The following is a 12,498-nucleotide window of genomic DNA, read 5'->3' as shown; positions in this document are numbered from 1 at the left end:
CAGCTGTGAAAAAGGCAAACTATTCTGGGGATAATTACGAAAGCAGTTGATAATAAAACTGCAAGGATTGTCGTGCCCTTATATAAAGCAGTGGTGCGACGACCGCACTTGGAGTACTGTGTTCAGTTCTGGTCGCCACATCTCAAAAGGATATGGAAGAGATAGAAAAAGTGCAGAGAAGGGCAACGAGGATGATTGAGGGACTGGAGCACCTTCCCTATGAGGAGAGGCTGCAGCGTTTGGGACTCTTTAGTTTGGAGAGGAGACGTCTGAGGGGGGATATGATTGAAGTCTATCAAATTATGCATGGGGTAGAAAATGTGGACAGAGAAATTTCTCTCACAATACTAGAACCAGGGGGCATTCATTGAAAATGCTGGGGGGAAGAATTAGGACTAATAAAAGGAAACCCTTCTTCACGCAACGGGTGATTGGTGTTTGGAATATGCTGCCACAGGAGGTGGTGATGGCCACTAACCTGGATAGCTTTAAAAAGGGCTTGGACAGATTTGTGGAGGAGAAGTCGATCTATGGCTACCAATCTTGATCCTCTTTGATCTGAGATTGCAAATGCCTTAACAGACCAGGTGATTGGGAGCAACAGCCGCAGAAGGCCATTGCTTTCACCTCCTGCCTGTGAGCTCCCAAAGGCACCTGGTGGGCCACTGCGAGTAGCAGAGAGCTGGACTAGATGGACTCTGGTCTGATCCAGCTGGCTTGTTCTTATGTTCTTATGATTTAACACCACCTACGCCCCCAGACCAAAAACCAGAGAGATGACCGAATGCATGTAGAGCTCTCACACTTTTTATTGCTTCTGACCGTCTTGGCAAACGCAGGGGATGGTCCGGTCCCCACCACTCCTTTCTCCCGGAGCTCAGAGCAGCGCAAGTGGAGCGTTGGCGCTGCCCTCACTTTTTCTTCTTGGCTCCCGGTTTCCCAGGTTTGCCCTTCTTCCCTTTCTCTTTGGGCGGTGGCTCTTCCTCCAGGAGCTTCTTGAGGGCCTTGTAGGGGCCCAGGAATTTGCGAACCATCATTCCTTTCCACCAGGCCTGCAGCTGGAAACAGAGAGGGAGGGAGGGCGAGTGATGTGCTTTGCTAAGAATGGACTCTCAGGAGCTCATACCTTGGTCCCCTCCCCCACTTCCCAGCTATCTACTGCAGCTCTACCTGCTGCAGTGTCTTCATGCCCACATTTATTTATTTATTTATTTTTTAAAAATAATATTTTTATTGCTTTCCCCCCAAACAACATTAATGGGGGAGTCACATTTGTACAATATTGGGCGGTGCACAACAATATTCATTACAATCAATACAATTATTAAACCAATAAAATCTATTAAAATCTATTTAATCCCTCCCCCTCCATTCCCCCCCCGACTTCCCCTCTACTACACAGTCTTAACGTAATAATCAGAAAGATGCAGATTAGTCATTAAGTTTTAAGAGAAGATAAGAGGAAAAGAAGAATACACAAAACAAAACATAACAATTTGAGATGGAATCTGATTAATCAGACCTACAAAACCTTCATACAGACTGAGGTTTTATACAATAAAGAAACGTGATTTATCCACGGCTGCCATACACGGTAGTAATCTTCGGTTGGCTGATCTTTCAGATCAAAGGGAATTCTGTCCATAATAAAAAGTTTTTGGACCTTATTTCTCCAATCGTCTAGGCATATTAATTTATTTCTGTTGGCCCAATTTATTTCTGTTGGCAGAAGGACACACTCCAGCCAGACAGTTGTTGGCCCCCAGAGGTACTGGGCCAAGCGGAAAACAGAAGAGCCAGGATGGAATCAGGCCTCAGTCTCAGCAAGCCCTGTGAGTTTGGCCTCCCAGAAGACACACACACACACACACACCCGCAATTGGGAAGAAGAACCTTTTGTCTCATTACCACTTTCCTGTGGCAATGGTGTAGTGCAGGGGTGTCAAACTCGTGGCCCTCCAGATGTTCATGAACTGCAATTCCCATCTGTCCCTCCCAACATGAGCATTGGCGATACTGGCAAGGGCTGATGGGAATTGTAGTTCATGAACATCTGGAGGGCTGCGAGTTTGACACCTGTGGTGTGGTTAAGAGAAGAAGAGTTGGATTTATATCCCCCCTTTCTCTCCTGTAAGGAGACTCAAAGGGGCCTACAGCAGTAGTGGCGAACCTATGGCACGGGTGCCAGAAGTGGCACTCAGAGCCCTCTCTGTGGGCACGTGCAAATAGAGCCCCCCACACACACACATGGTCCACTGGGCTTGATTATTAGCATTATTATTAGCACTAGCTAATTGAATATTAGCATTATTAGCATTAAACCTGAGACCTAGTTTTTCGGAAGCAGTGTAGGTAACCCTGTTAACGCGCTGTTAAACCTCACTGATTTTCATGCGAAGAACTAAAGCGTGATCCTTTACCTGGGAGTAAGCTCAGTTGCTGGCAATGGGGCTTGCTTCTGAATAAACCCTCCTAGGGTCATGATTCACCCGTTGGAGGAAAGCAAAGCCACCGACTACCACCAAGCTTGCTCCCGAGTAACACACGCCTCAGAGCCAACCGTTTTTTCTAAACTAAAACCTCAGTATTCAGGTTAAATTGCTGTGTTGGCACTTGGCGATAAATAAGTGGGTTTTGGGTTGCAGTTTGGGCACTCGGCCTTGAAAAGGTTCGCCATCACTGGCCTACAGACTCCCTCCCCTCCCACCCCCAACAAACTGTGAGGTGGGTGGGTCTGAGAGAGCTCCAAAGAACTGTGACTAGCCCAAAGTCACCCAGCTGGCATGTGTTGGGAGTACACAAGCTAATCTAGTTCCCCAGATAAGCCTCCACAGCTTAAGTGGCGGAGCGGGGACTCAAACCCCGTTCTCCGGATTAGGGGAAGAGCTCCAGAGAACCAGGTTTGATTCCCCACTCCTCCGCAAGAGCGGCAGACTCTTATCTGGTGAAACATTTGTTTCCCTGCTTTTGCACTTGAAGCCTGCTGGGTGACTTTGGGCTAGTTGCAGTCTTCTCAGAACTCTCTCAGTCCCACCTAGCTCAGACTTCAAATGCTTTCTTTCCTTTTTTCCCCATGCATATGAGGTTTTGTTGGATTATTGTGTAACTGGTGACCAGGATGAAATTGAAGGTCCACAGGTAAAGTAGGCCCGTTCTGTGCTAATTTATTTTTCTCATTTTTTCCCCCACCAAGACAGGTGCTTTTGGTCCTCCCTCAAATATGGTCTTTGCTACTGGGCCACTGCTGCTCTCGACTGAAAGAGTCGCTCATGGCATGCGTAATCCATGGCAGCTGCTCATACTATGCCAGCATGGTAATTCTCCATTATTATTTTTTAAGCATAAGCATTTTATTGTCATTGTGCACGCACAATGAAAATTTACAGCAGCATTCCTCGATGCACACAATTTCAGACTCATACCCCACCCTCACTTTCCCCTTCCTCCACCCATCCCTCCACCCATCCCTTCCTCCACCCATTGGGCTCGGGAGCAACAGCCGCAGAAGGCCATTGCTTTCACATCCTACATGTGAACTCCCAAAGGCACCTGGTGGGCCACTGCGAGTAGCAGAGAGCTGGACTAGATGGACTCTGGTCTGATCCAGCTGGCTTGTTCTTATGTTCTTACACAGCCCCAAACACATCAACACGAAGCCGCGGAGTTCAGCATCGCCACAGCTCTAGAGTAGAAGCTGTCTCTAAGCCTCTTTGTCCTAGTTTTGATAGACCTGCATCGTCTGCCGGATGGTAACAGTTCAAAAAGAGAGCGTGCTGGATGAGACGGGTCTCTCAGAATATTTTGGGCTTTCTTTAGGCTTCGGGAATTATAGAGTTCTTCCAAGGAGGGGAGAGGGCAGCCGATAATCCTCTGTGCAGGAGTGATCACCCTTTGGAGCGCCTTCCTATCTGCCACTGGGCAACTGGAGAACCATACACAGATGCAGTAGGCTAAGACACTCTCTATATGGAACTGGGCTGAAATGTTGAGCAAGGAAAGGAACTGTAGTCAGTTTTCCAAGCAGACATTCCAAAACTGGTGGCTGAGAAAACCCAGGTGGAGGGCAGGGCTTGGGAGACGCCCTTGTGATGCACGGAGCACAGGAAGAGCAGAGACCTGTTCCACAGCTCACTCCCTGAAGGTGAAATCCCTGGATGCTCAGACAAGGGTCATGGCAGAAAACGCCTCACCTTCAGGATGCTCTTCATCTCCAGGGCATCCTGTTCTACCTTCCGGCGTGCCGCCTCCTTCTCCTTCCGATCTTCTATGATCACTTGTTCGCACAAGAGGACCTGCAGAAGAAGAAGAAGAGGAGTTTGGATTTATATCCCTCCTTTCTCTCCTGCAGGAGACTCAAAGGGGCTTACAATCTCCTTGCCCTTCCCCCCTCACAACAAACACCCTGTGAGGTAGGTGGGGCTGAGAGAGCTCCGAGAAGCTGTGACTAGCCCAAGGTCACCCAGCTGGCGTGTGTGGGAGTGCACAGGCTAATCTGAATTCCCCAGATAAGCCTCCACAGCTCAGGCGGCAGAGTGGGGAATCAAACCCGGTTCCTCCAGATTAGATACACGAGCTCTTAACCTCCTACGCCACTGCTGCTTCCAGGTGGGCTTTAAGAACATAAGAACAAGCCAGCTGGATCAGACCAGAGTCCATCTAGTCCAGCTCTCTGCTTCTCGCAGTGGCCCACCAGGTGCCTTTGGGAGCTCACAGGCAGGATGTGAAAGCAGTGGCTTTTAGCGGTGCCTGCCCCCTCCTGCCCTCAGACAAAGAGGCGCCAAAGGTGCACACCTGGGCTAAGGAAGTCGGTTCCGCTGGGGTGGGGGTGCAAGCAGTGACCCTCTGTGTACCCACACCTGTCAGATGTTAATGGGCCTTTCTTCTGTTTCTATGCGCTTGGCAATGTAGATAACTAGGCTGACCCTGCATGGTACTCCGGAGGAGAGGAAAGAGGAGAGGAGGCCATGGGCGCAGCCTGGGAGACCTGTCTTTGAAAACAAAGTCTTTCACACCTGAGCCGGCCCTATTATCCGACACCTCCAGAAGAAAGGAGCTGTCAATCATGACTGCCCCTGCCTCCCATTTCCTCCTATTTCTTGGCCCTTTTGCTTGAGTTGAGTTAGTCCAAGAGTTGGGGCAGTTTCTCCACGGTGCCACGACTGTTTCTTCTAACAGCCCAATCCAGATCGCAGAGGGAGCCAGGGATGGCGCTGCTGCCACGCCGCCTCCAAACGGCATTCTGGAGACGCAGGGAGGGAGAACACAGCAGAACCCCTCCCTGCCTCCAGAAAGCCCTCCATTGAGAAGAGATAGAAAAAGTGCAGAGAAGGGCAACGGGGATGATTGAGGGACTGGAGCACCTTCCCTATGAGGAGAGGCTGCAGCGTTTGGGACTCTTTAGTTTGGAGAGGAGACGTCTGAGGGGGATATGATTGAAGTCTATAAAATTATGCATGGGGTAGAAAATGTGGACAGAGAGACATTTTCCTCTCTTTTTCACCATACTAGAACCAGGGGGCATTCACTGAAAATGCTGGGGGGAAGAATTAGGACTAATAAAAGGAAACACCTCTTCACGCAACGTGTGATTGGTGTTTGGAATATGCTGCCACAGGAGGTGGTGATGGCCACTCACCTGGATAGCTTTGAAAGGGGCTTGGACAGATTTATGGAAGAGGAGAAGTCGATCTATGGCTACCAATCTTGATCCTCTTTGATCTGAGGTTGCAAATGCCTTAACAGACCAGGTGATCGGGAGCAGCAGCAGCAGAAGGCCATTGCTTTCACATCCTGCACGTGAGCTCCCAAAGGCACCTGGTGGGCCACTGCGAGTAGCAGAGAGCTGGACTAGATGGACTCTGGTCTGATCCAGCTGGCTTGTTCTTATGTTCTTATGAGAACTTACGCCCTCTTGGGTGGTGCGTGGTCAGGGCCCGGGGGGTTGGACTGGATGGCCCTGGTGGCCTGTTTCAACTCTATGGTGCTGTTTCCACAACACTCTAAAATGGACGACCACTAAAAATCTTGATACAGTGATGGGAGGCTGGAGGAGGGAGTATTCAACAGAGAAGCAGGAGTTCCCGCTCTTCTGAGCATCTGTGGGTAGTCGCTGCTTTCTCCCTACCTGCTTGGCCAGTTCCTGCAGGGCTATCTGGTCAGCTGTTCTGGAAGCCTTTAGCGAATTCAGTTCCTGCTGCTTGGCCTCTGTGTCCTTCTCATACTTCTCCATCCAGTATTCCAGCTTCTCTTCTATGATCTGTTGGAGAGAGACACATGCCAGGGAATGAAGATCCTCTCCCCCCCCCCCCCCCCCGATATTCCAGGGCACCTGGTGGGTGCCTCTTGGCAGGCAGGGGAAGAGCTGAAATGCAAACAGGTCTTCGTGGGGTCTTAACATGGGCACAGGGTGGTGGTGGTGGGCGCAACCACAAAATGGCTTCTATGAGAGATGCAGCAACCCACAAACACAAAGGTCTGTCAGGACATAATGTCAGGAAGGCGCCTGCTCCTTCCTGGCATCAAACAAATGCAGGGAACAAGGTGCTAGGAATTACACCTGGGCTAGGGGAGTGTTGTGTCTGTTGGGGTGGGACTGTGTCCTTCTATGTTCCGGCCTTGGGATGCTCAGCTTCAAAACAAATTCTTTCGCACCTCTCCCTTTCACACATTCTCTGGGAGAATGGGAGGAGGGAGAATCAAGGGGCAACAAGGGGATAAATGTAACAATAGAGGCCAGGTTCCCCAGAAGAAGAAGAAGAAGAAGAGGAAGAAGAAGAAGGAAAGAAGAAGAAGAAGGAAAGAAGAAGAAGAAGAAGAAGAAGAAGAAGAAGAAGAAGAAGAAGAAGAAGAAGAGGAGGAGGAGGAGGAGGAGGAGGAGGAGGAGGAGGGGGAGTAGTTTGGATTCATATCCCCCCTTTCTCTCCTTGTAGGAGACTCAGGGGCTGACAATTTCCTTGCCCTTCCCCCCTCACAACAAACACCCTGTGAGGTAGTGGGGCTGAGAGAGCTCTGAGAAGCTGTGACTCGCCCAAGGTCACCCAGCTGGCATGTGTGGGAGTGCACAGGCTAATCTGAATTCCCCAGATAAGCCTTCACAGCTCAGGCGGCAGAGTGGAGAATCAAACCCGGTTCCTCCAGATTAGATACACGAGCTCTTAACCTCCTACACCACTGCTGCTCCAATCACTACTGTGCCTATTCCCAGAGTCTATTCCCAGTATTGACTACTGGTCCAAGACCTAGCACATACAGAAGGACGGTAATTTTAAAAATACACTGGGGAAAAGGAGCAAAAGAACACAGCCAGGTCTTCACACACTGGGGGCACCGACAGGCTCCAGGTTGGATCCCATATGTTCATTCCACCAGAGGTGTACAGCCTACCGGGCCATGGGCTCACCCATGTCCCCAGGCCTTCTGGACATATGAGGGGGCGCCCCGCCCCCCACATAACCAAACAGAGTGTGCCCCAGCCATGCACCACCGAGCCCTGCCCCCTGCCTCCCTGAAAGTAAGAGGGTGAGGCTTGTCACCGACCCCCCCCCCCCCCCGCTTCCCTGCAGGCCGACTTTTGAAAGCTGCAGTGTAACCAATGTGGTTTTGATCTGCCCGGCCGATCAGATATGCGGGGTCTGATCAGAGGCCCTGCTGGGCAGGAGACCCACATGGCCCCATCTGCTTTTGTAAAAACACCTGGGCACCGGGAAAGGGATTGGGGGGGCACCATGTTTGAGACCCATGAGCTATGGCGTCTCTTTTAAAACAGGCTGACGGGATCGCCAGAAAATTGCCAGTCACCCACCGTCAGTTGATGCTTGAGGAAATTCTCAATGTCCTGGTGGACTCTGGTCTCTTCATCTGTTTGATTTCTCAGCCTCTGCAGAGGGGAGAAAAGAAGAAGAGGAAGAAGAGTTTGGATTTATATCCCCCCTTTCTCTCCTGCAGGAGACTCAAAGGGGCTGACAATCTCCTTGCCCTTCCCCCCTCACAACAAACACCCCGTGAGGTAGGTGGGGCTGAGATAGCTCCGAGAAGCTGTGACTAGCCCAAGGTCACCCAGCTGGCGTGTGCGGGAGTGCAAAGGCTAATCTGAATTCCCCAGAGAAGCCTCCACAGCTCAGGCGGCAGAGCGGGGAATCAAACCCGGTTCCTCCAGATTAGATACACGAGCTCTTAACCTCCTACGCCACTGCTGCTCCTATCTTTGCACACAGACTGTATTGGTTTCTTTCCGAAGAACCTTCCAGCAAAATTACAAGAACTATTTTTGTGTTTACAAACAGCTGCTGGAGTCATACTTGCAGACCGCTGGAAAGCAAAAAACTGTCCAAATAGAAAAGATTGGGAAGAAAAAGTAAGAGAAATATGCAATAAGATGTGTGTCTTGGGACAATTTCTCCCTGTAGGGTAGGGCGGTTTATCAAATCGAATTAATAATAATAATAATAATAATAATAATAATAATAATAATAATAATAATAATAATAATAATAATAATAATGTATTGTCGAAGGCTTTCACAGCCGGAATCACCGGGGTGTTGTGTGGTTCCGGCCCAGTGAGTCCGGCCGTGAAAGCCCCCTAACTTGCCCTAGTTACTTGTTCATTGCTCCTATCTGTCCAAGCTTGGGGCTGAGCGGCTTACGTCAATTTCATCCTGCAGATCGTCGTCAGCGTCCGAGCACTTCTTCTGCGTTTGAGACACCTGCAACTCCGCATCCTTCTTCACGTACCGGTTCTCCATGTCAGTCTTTGCCTTCATCTCTTGGAGCTGGTCCTTGAGGTATGCGATCATCTCGTCCCGGTTCTAGGAAGTAAAAGAAAAGCTAGAGTTTCGGGATGGCTGGCGCAGCCTCCACGCGTGGGCTGGCTTCCAAGACGCCTGTCACAGCTACAGGTGGACTTGCAACCCTGTGCTGTTTTCTGTGGGCAGCTCAGGGGCTGCGTTCTGTTTGGATGGTGTGATTCAGGGAAGAATTAGGACTAATAAAAGGAAACACTTCCTCACGCAACGTGTGATTGGTGTTTGGAATATGCTGCCACAGGAGGGGGTGATGGCCACTCACCTGGATGGCTTTAAAAAGGACTTGGACAGATTTATGGAAAAGGAGAAGTCGATTTATGGCTACCAATCTTGATCCTCCTTGATCTGAGGTTGCAAATGCCTTAACAGACCAGGTGCTCGGGAGCAGCAGCCGCAGAAGGCTTTCACCTCCTGCAGGTGAGCTCCCAAAGGCACCTGGTGGGCCACTGCGAGTTAGAGAGCTGGACTAGATGGACTCTGGTCTGATCCAGCTGGCTTGTTCTTATGTTCTTAGAGTGAGCCATCGAAAAACCCTACGGCAGTGATGGCGAACCTATGGCACGGGTGCCAGAGGTGGCACTTGGAGCCCTCTCTGTGGGCATGCACACACAGAGTTCATCATGTGGGGGGCGGAAAATCACCCCCCCCACACACACACACACATCAAGGCTGACCTGGGCCACTAAACACGACATGCGTGCACCGTGGTGAGCAGGGAGGACTCGGCTGGCGGGCCTGGTGCCTGTGCTCCGGGTGGCTTCTGCCCGGGAAGGGGGGGGGCGGGCGCAGAGCAGGCAGAGATGCTAGAGAGGCACAGAGCGGTGCACGCAGGACTTGCTGGAGGCTAGAGCAGGCTGGCTCGAGTGGATGGGGCAGAGAAAGAAGGAGCCAACCGGCAGTGGCATATCTGCCTAGGGACAAGGGGTACCCCTTGTCCCCGGGCGCCACTCTTCTGGTCACATGGGGGGCACAAAATCAGCCCCCCACGTGACCAGGAAGTCCTGCTGTCTTGTCATTTCCGCGTGCCTCGACCCCATCCGAGGCATGCAAAAATGTCGAGACAGCAGGACTTCCTGCTTCCTCCAAGCGCCCTCAACCCTGCCCTGGACTTTCCCCTCCCTTCCTTCCCCCCCCTGCCTGCTGGGCTCCCAGCCAGCAGCCTGCAGTCTCTTCAGACCTCCCCTCCGGGAAGGCCAGAAGAGACTGCAGTCCCGGCCTCGGATACCTTCTTTTATAAGCACTGAGGCCGGGGGTGGGGCTTGGGGGGGGAGGTGGGCACCCTAGATCTTGCCCATGTCCATGGTGACATGGGTGGGGTTGAGGGAAGTGGGGGGCGGAGCCTGGGGGTGGGGCGGGGTGGGCAGCGCCTGGGGGGTGTCTTGGAGACAATTTGTCTCTGGGCGCCATTTACCCCAGGTACGCCTCTGCCAACCGGTTTTTTCCAAACTAAAACCCCAGCATTCAGGTTAGATTGCCAGGTTGGCACTTTGCGATAAATAACTGGGATTTGGGTTGCAATTTGGGCACTCAGTCTCAAAAAGGTTCGCCATCACTGCCCTACGGGATCACCTTACATCAGCTGCGCCTCGATTCCCCTTTCCACCATCAGTGTTCAAAGTTTCAGTGGACTCGGGTTTATTTTGTAGCAAGAGATCAGAATGGCTGCCTCTCTCCCTGATTGCTTTTAGCCTTGCAGGCAGTTTTTCTGAAGTCGTACTTTGTTGTGAGACAGAGTTACGTTGCTTGTATCTGTTGGGTTTATGTGAATCCCCCCACTCAAAGATGCGTCGGATGGAGGGAAAGAGGTTCTAATTGTGGGTTTCGTTTGTGTGCTTTGGCTACTGCGTAGTTTTTGATGCTCCACAATTTGCTGGAGGCTTAAAAATAATCAGAATGAAATAAAAGTGGTTTGGGGAAATTACCTGGAGTTCAAACTCCTTTTCTTTCTTGACATCATGAATCTGTTTTTGGAGAGACTTTATTTTCCTTCTCCCCAGCTCTTCCCTAGAAAGGAAAAGAAAACTACTGTTACCTCTTGGAACAAAATAAGACTTGGTCAGGCTTAAAGGACTTGGCCAGGAAAGGGAACGCCTTGCCAGGGCTAGAAAGAAAATATGGTCCCCAGCAAAGTAGTGATTATTTTGTCCAGAGTAAAAGTGTGTATGTTGGAGAGGAGTGATTTGGGATTTCTCGTTGACTGTGATAGATTAATTCGGGAGTTTTTAATAGGAGTTCCTAAAGCAGAAAATTCACCCTGCAGATCACTTGCACCCAAACCTGGGAAAACAGAAAGGAACAGGTGAGGATGGTGAAGGTGAAGAAGAAGAGTTTGGATTTATATCCCCCCTTTCTCTCCTGCAGGAGACTCAAAGGGGCTGACAATCTCCTTGCCCTTCCCCCCTCACAACAAACACCCTGTGAGGTAGGTGGGGCTGAGAGAGCTCCGAGAAGCTGTGACTCGCCCAAGGTCACCCAGCTGGCGTGTGTGGGAGTGCCCAGGCTAATCTGAATCCCCCAGAGAAGCCTCCCCAGCTCAGGCGGCAGAGCTGGGAATCAAACCCGGTTCCTCCAGATTAGATACATGAGCTCTTAACCTCCTACGCCACTGCTGCTCCTGTGTGGCTCACTGTGTGAATCACACCATCCAAACAGAAGAAGGATTTGGATTTATACCCTCCCCCACACACTTTTTTCCCCCAGTGCTGTGCCTCCAGTCCAAACTGGGCACATGGAGATCACCTGACCTTCCCCACAACACACACCATGATGCCTACTATGATGTCTACCAAGACCTGCAGCAGCTTTCCCAGGTCTTTCATATCACAGCTGCCTGGTCCTTTTGACCTAGAGACTCAAAGGTTAACAGGTTAACAATCTCCCTTCCCTTTCCGTCCCCCCCGTCCCCCCACAACAAACACCCTGTGAGGTACGTGGGCTAAGAGAGCTCTGAAGAACTGTGACTAGCCTAAGGCCAGCTGGCATGTGTTGGAGTGCACAAGCTAATCTGGGAAACAAACCTGGTTCTCCAGATTAGATCGCACCTGCTGTTAACCACCCGCCGCAGCTGCTCCCTGTTCCTCTGCTGCGGTGCTGAGAACCAGACAGTGTGGGTTTTGACTGCCATTACAGGCAGCTGAAGCGAGCAAAAGCCGATTCTGGCCCACAATCAGTCAGCAAGTCTGTGTTGAAGAAGAGTCTGTGTTTATACTCCACTCTTCTCTACCTTAGGGAGTCTCAAAGAGGCTCCACTGTTACATAAACCAATGTTATAAGCCAGGGGTCTGCAACCTGTGGCTCTCCAGATGTTCATGGACTACAAATCCCATCAGTCCCTGCCAGCATGGCCAATTGGCCATGCTGGTGGGGGGGGGGGGGGGGGGGGGCGGGGGGGGGGCGGGCGAGGGGCGGGGGGGGGGGAGGGAGGACGGGGGGGGGGGGGTGCGGGGGGGGGGGGGTGGGGGGGGGGAGCGGGGGGGGGGGGGGGGGGGGGGGGGGGGGGGGGGTGGGGGGGGGGGGGGGTGGGGAGGGGGTGAGATGGTGGGGGTGGGGGGGGGAGGAGGGGGGGGGGGGGGGGGGAGGGGCGGGGGAGGGGGGGGGGGGGGGGGGGGGGGTGGGGGGGGGGGGTGGGGGGGGGGGGGGGTGGGGGGGGGGGGGGGTGGGGGGGGGGGGGGGTGGGGGGGGGGGGGGGTGGGGGG

General features: G+C 52.0%; 1 protein-coding gene across 1 annotated transcript; it reads right to left on the bottom strand.

The window, feature by feature from the left end:
• Window positions 1-785: 785 nt before the first annotated feature.
• IQCG (IQ motif containing G) lies at window positions 786-11,927 on the bottom strand. Its single transcript, XM_048506983.1, has 7 exons — window positions 11,845-11,927; window positions 10,726-10,873; window positions 8,645-8,806; window positions 7,802-7,876; window positions 6,125-6,256; window positions 4,191-4,292; window positions 786-1,058 (listed from the first exon to the last, which is right to left on the bottom strand). The coding sequence occupies exons 1-7, from the start codon at window positions 11,925-11,927 to the stop codon at window positions 912-914; spliced, it is 849 nt and encodes a 282-aa protein (XP_048362940.1). The 3' UTR covers window positions 786-911.
• Between the last annotated feature and the right edge of the window lie 571 nt (window positions 11,928-12,498).

The sequence above is a fragment of the Sphaerodactylus townsendi genome, linkage group LG08 (assembly GCF_021028975.2).
Source record: "Sphaerodactylus townsendi isolate TG3544 linkage group LG08, MPM_Stown_v2.3, whole genome shotgun sequence".
Classification (NCBI taxonomy): Eukaryota; Metazoa; Chordata; class Lepidosauria; order Squamata; family Sphaerodactylidae; genus Sphaerodactylus; species Sphaerodactylus townsendi.
The sequence above is the reverse complement of the archived record's forward strand: the minus strand, read 5'-3'. Positions and strand labels throughout refer to the sequence as shown.

Excerpts from the sequence above, each read along its gene's own strand:
- IQCG (XM_048506983.1), bottom strand. The coding sequence starts at position 11,927 with ATGGCAGTCAAAACCCACACTGTCTGGTTCTCAGCACCGCAGCAGAGG. Across the intron at positions 10,874-11,844 it reads CGGCGGGTGGTTAACAGCAG|TCCTTTAAGCCTGACCAAGT; the intron begins GTGCGATCTAAT and ends TTCCTGGCCAAG. Across the intron at positions 8,807-10,725 it reads AAAAGGAGTTTGAACTCCAG|AACCGGGACGAGATGATCGC; the intron begins GTAATTTCCCCA and ends TTTACTTCCTAG.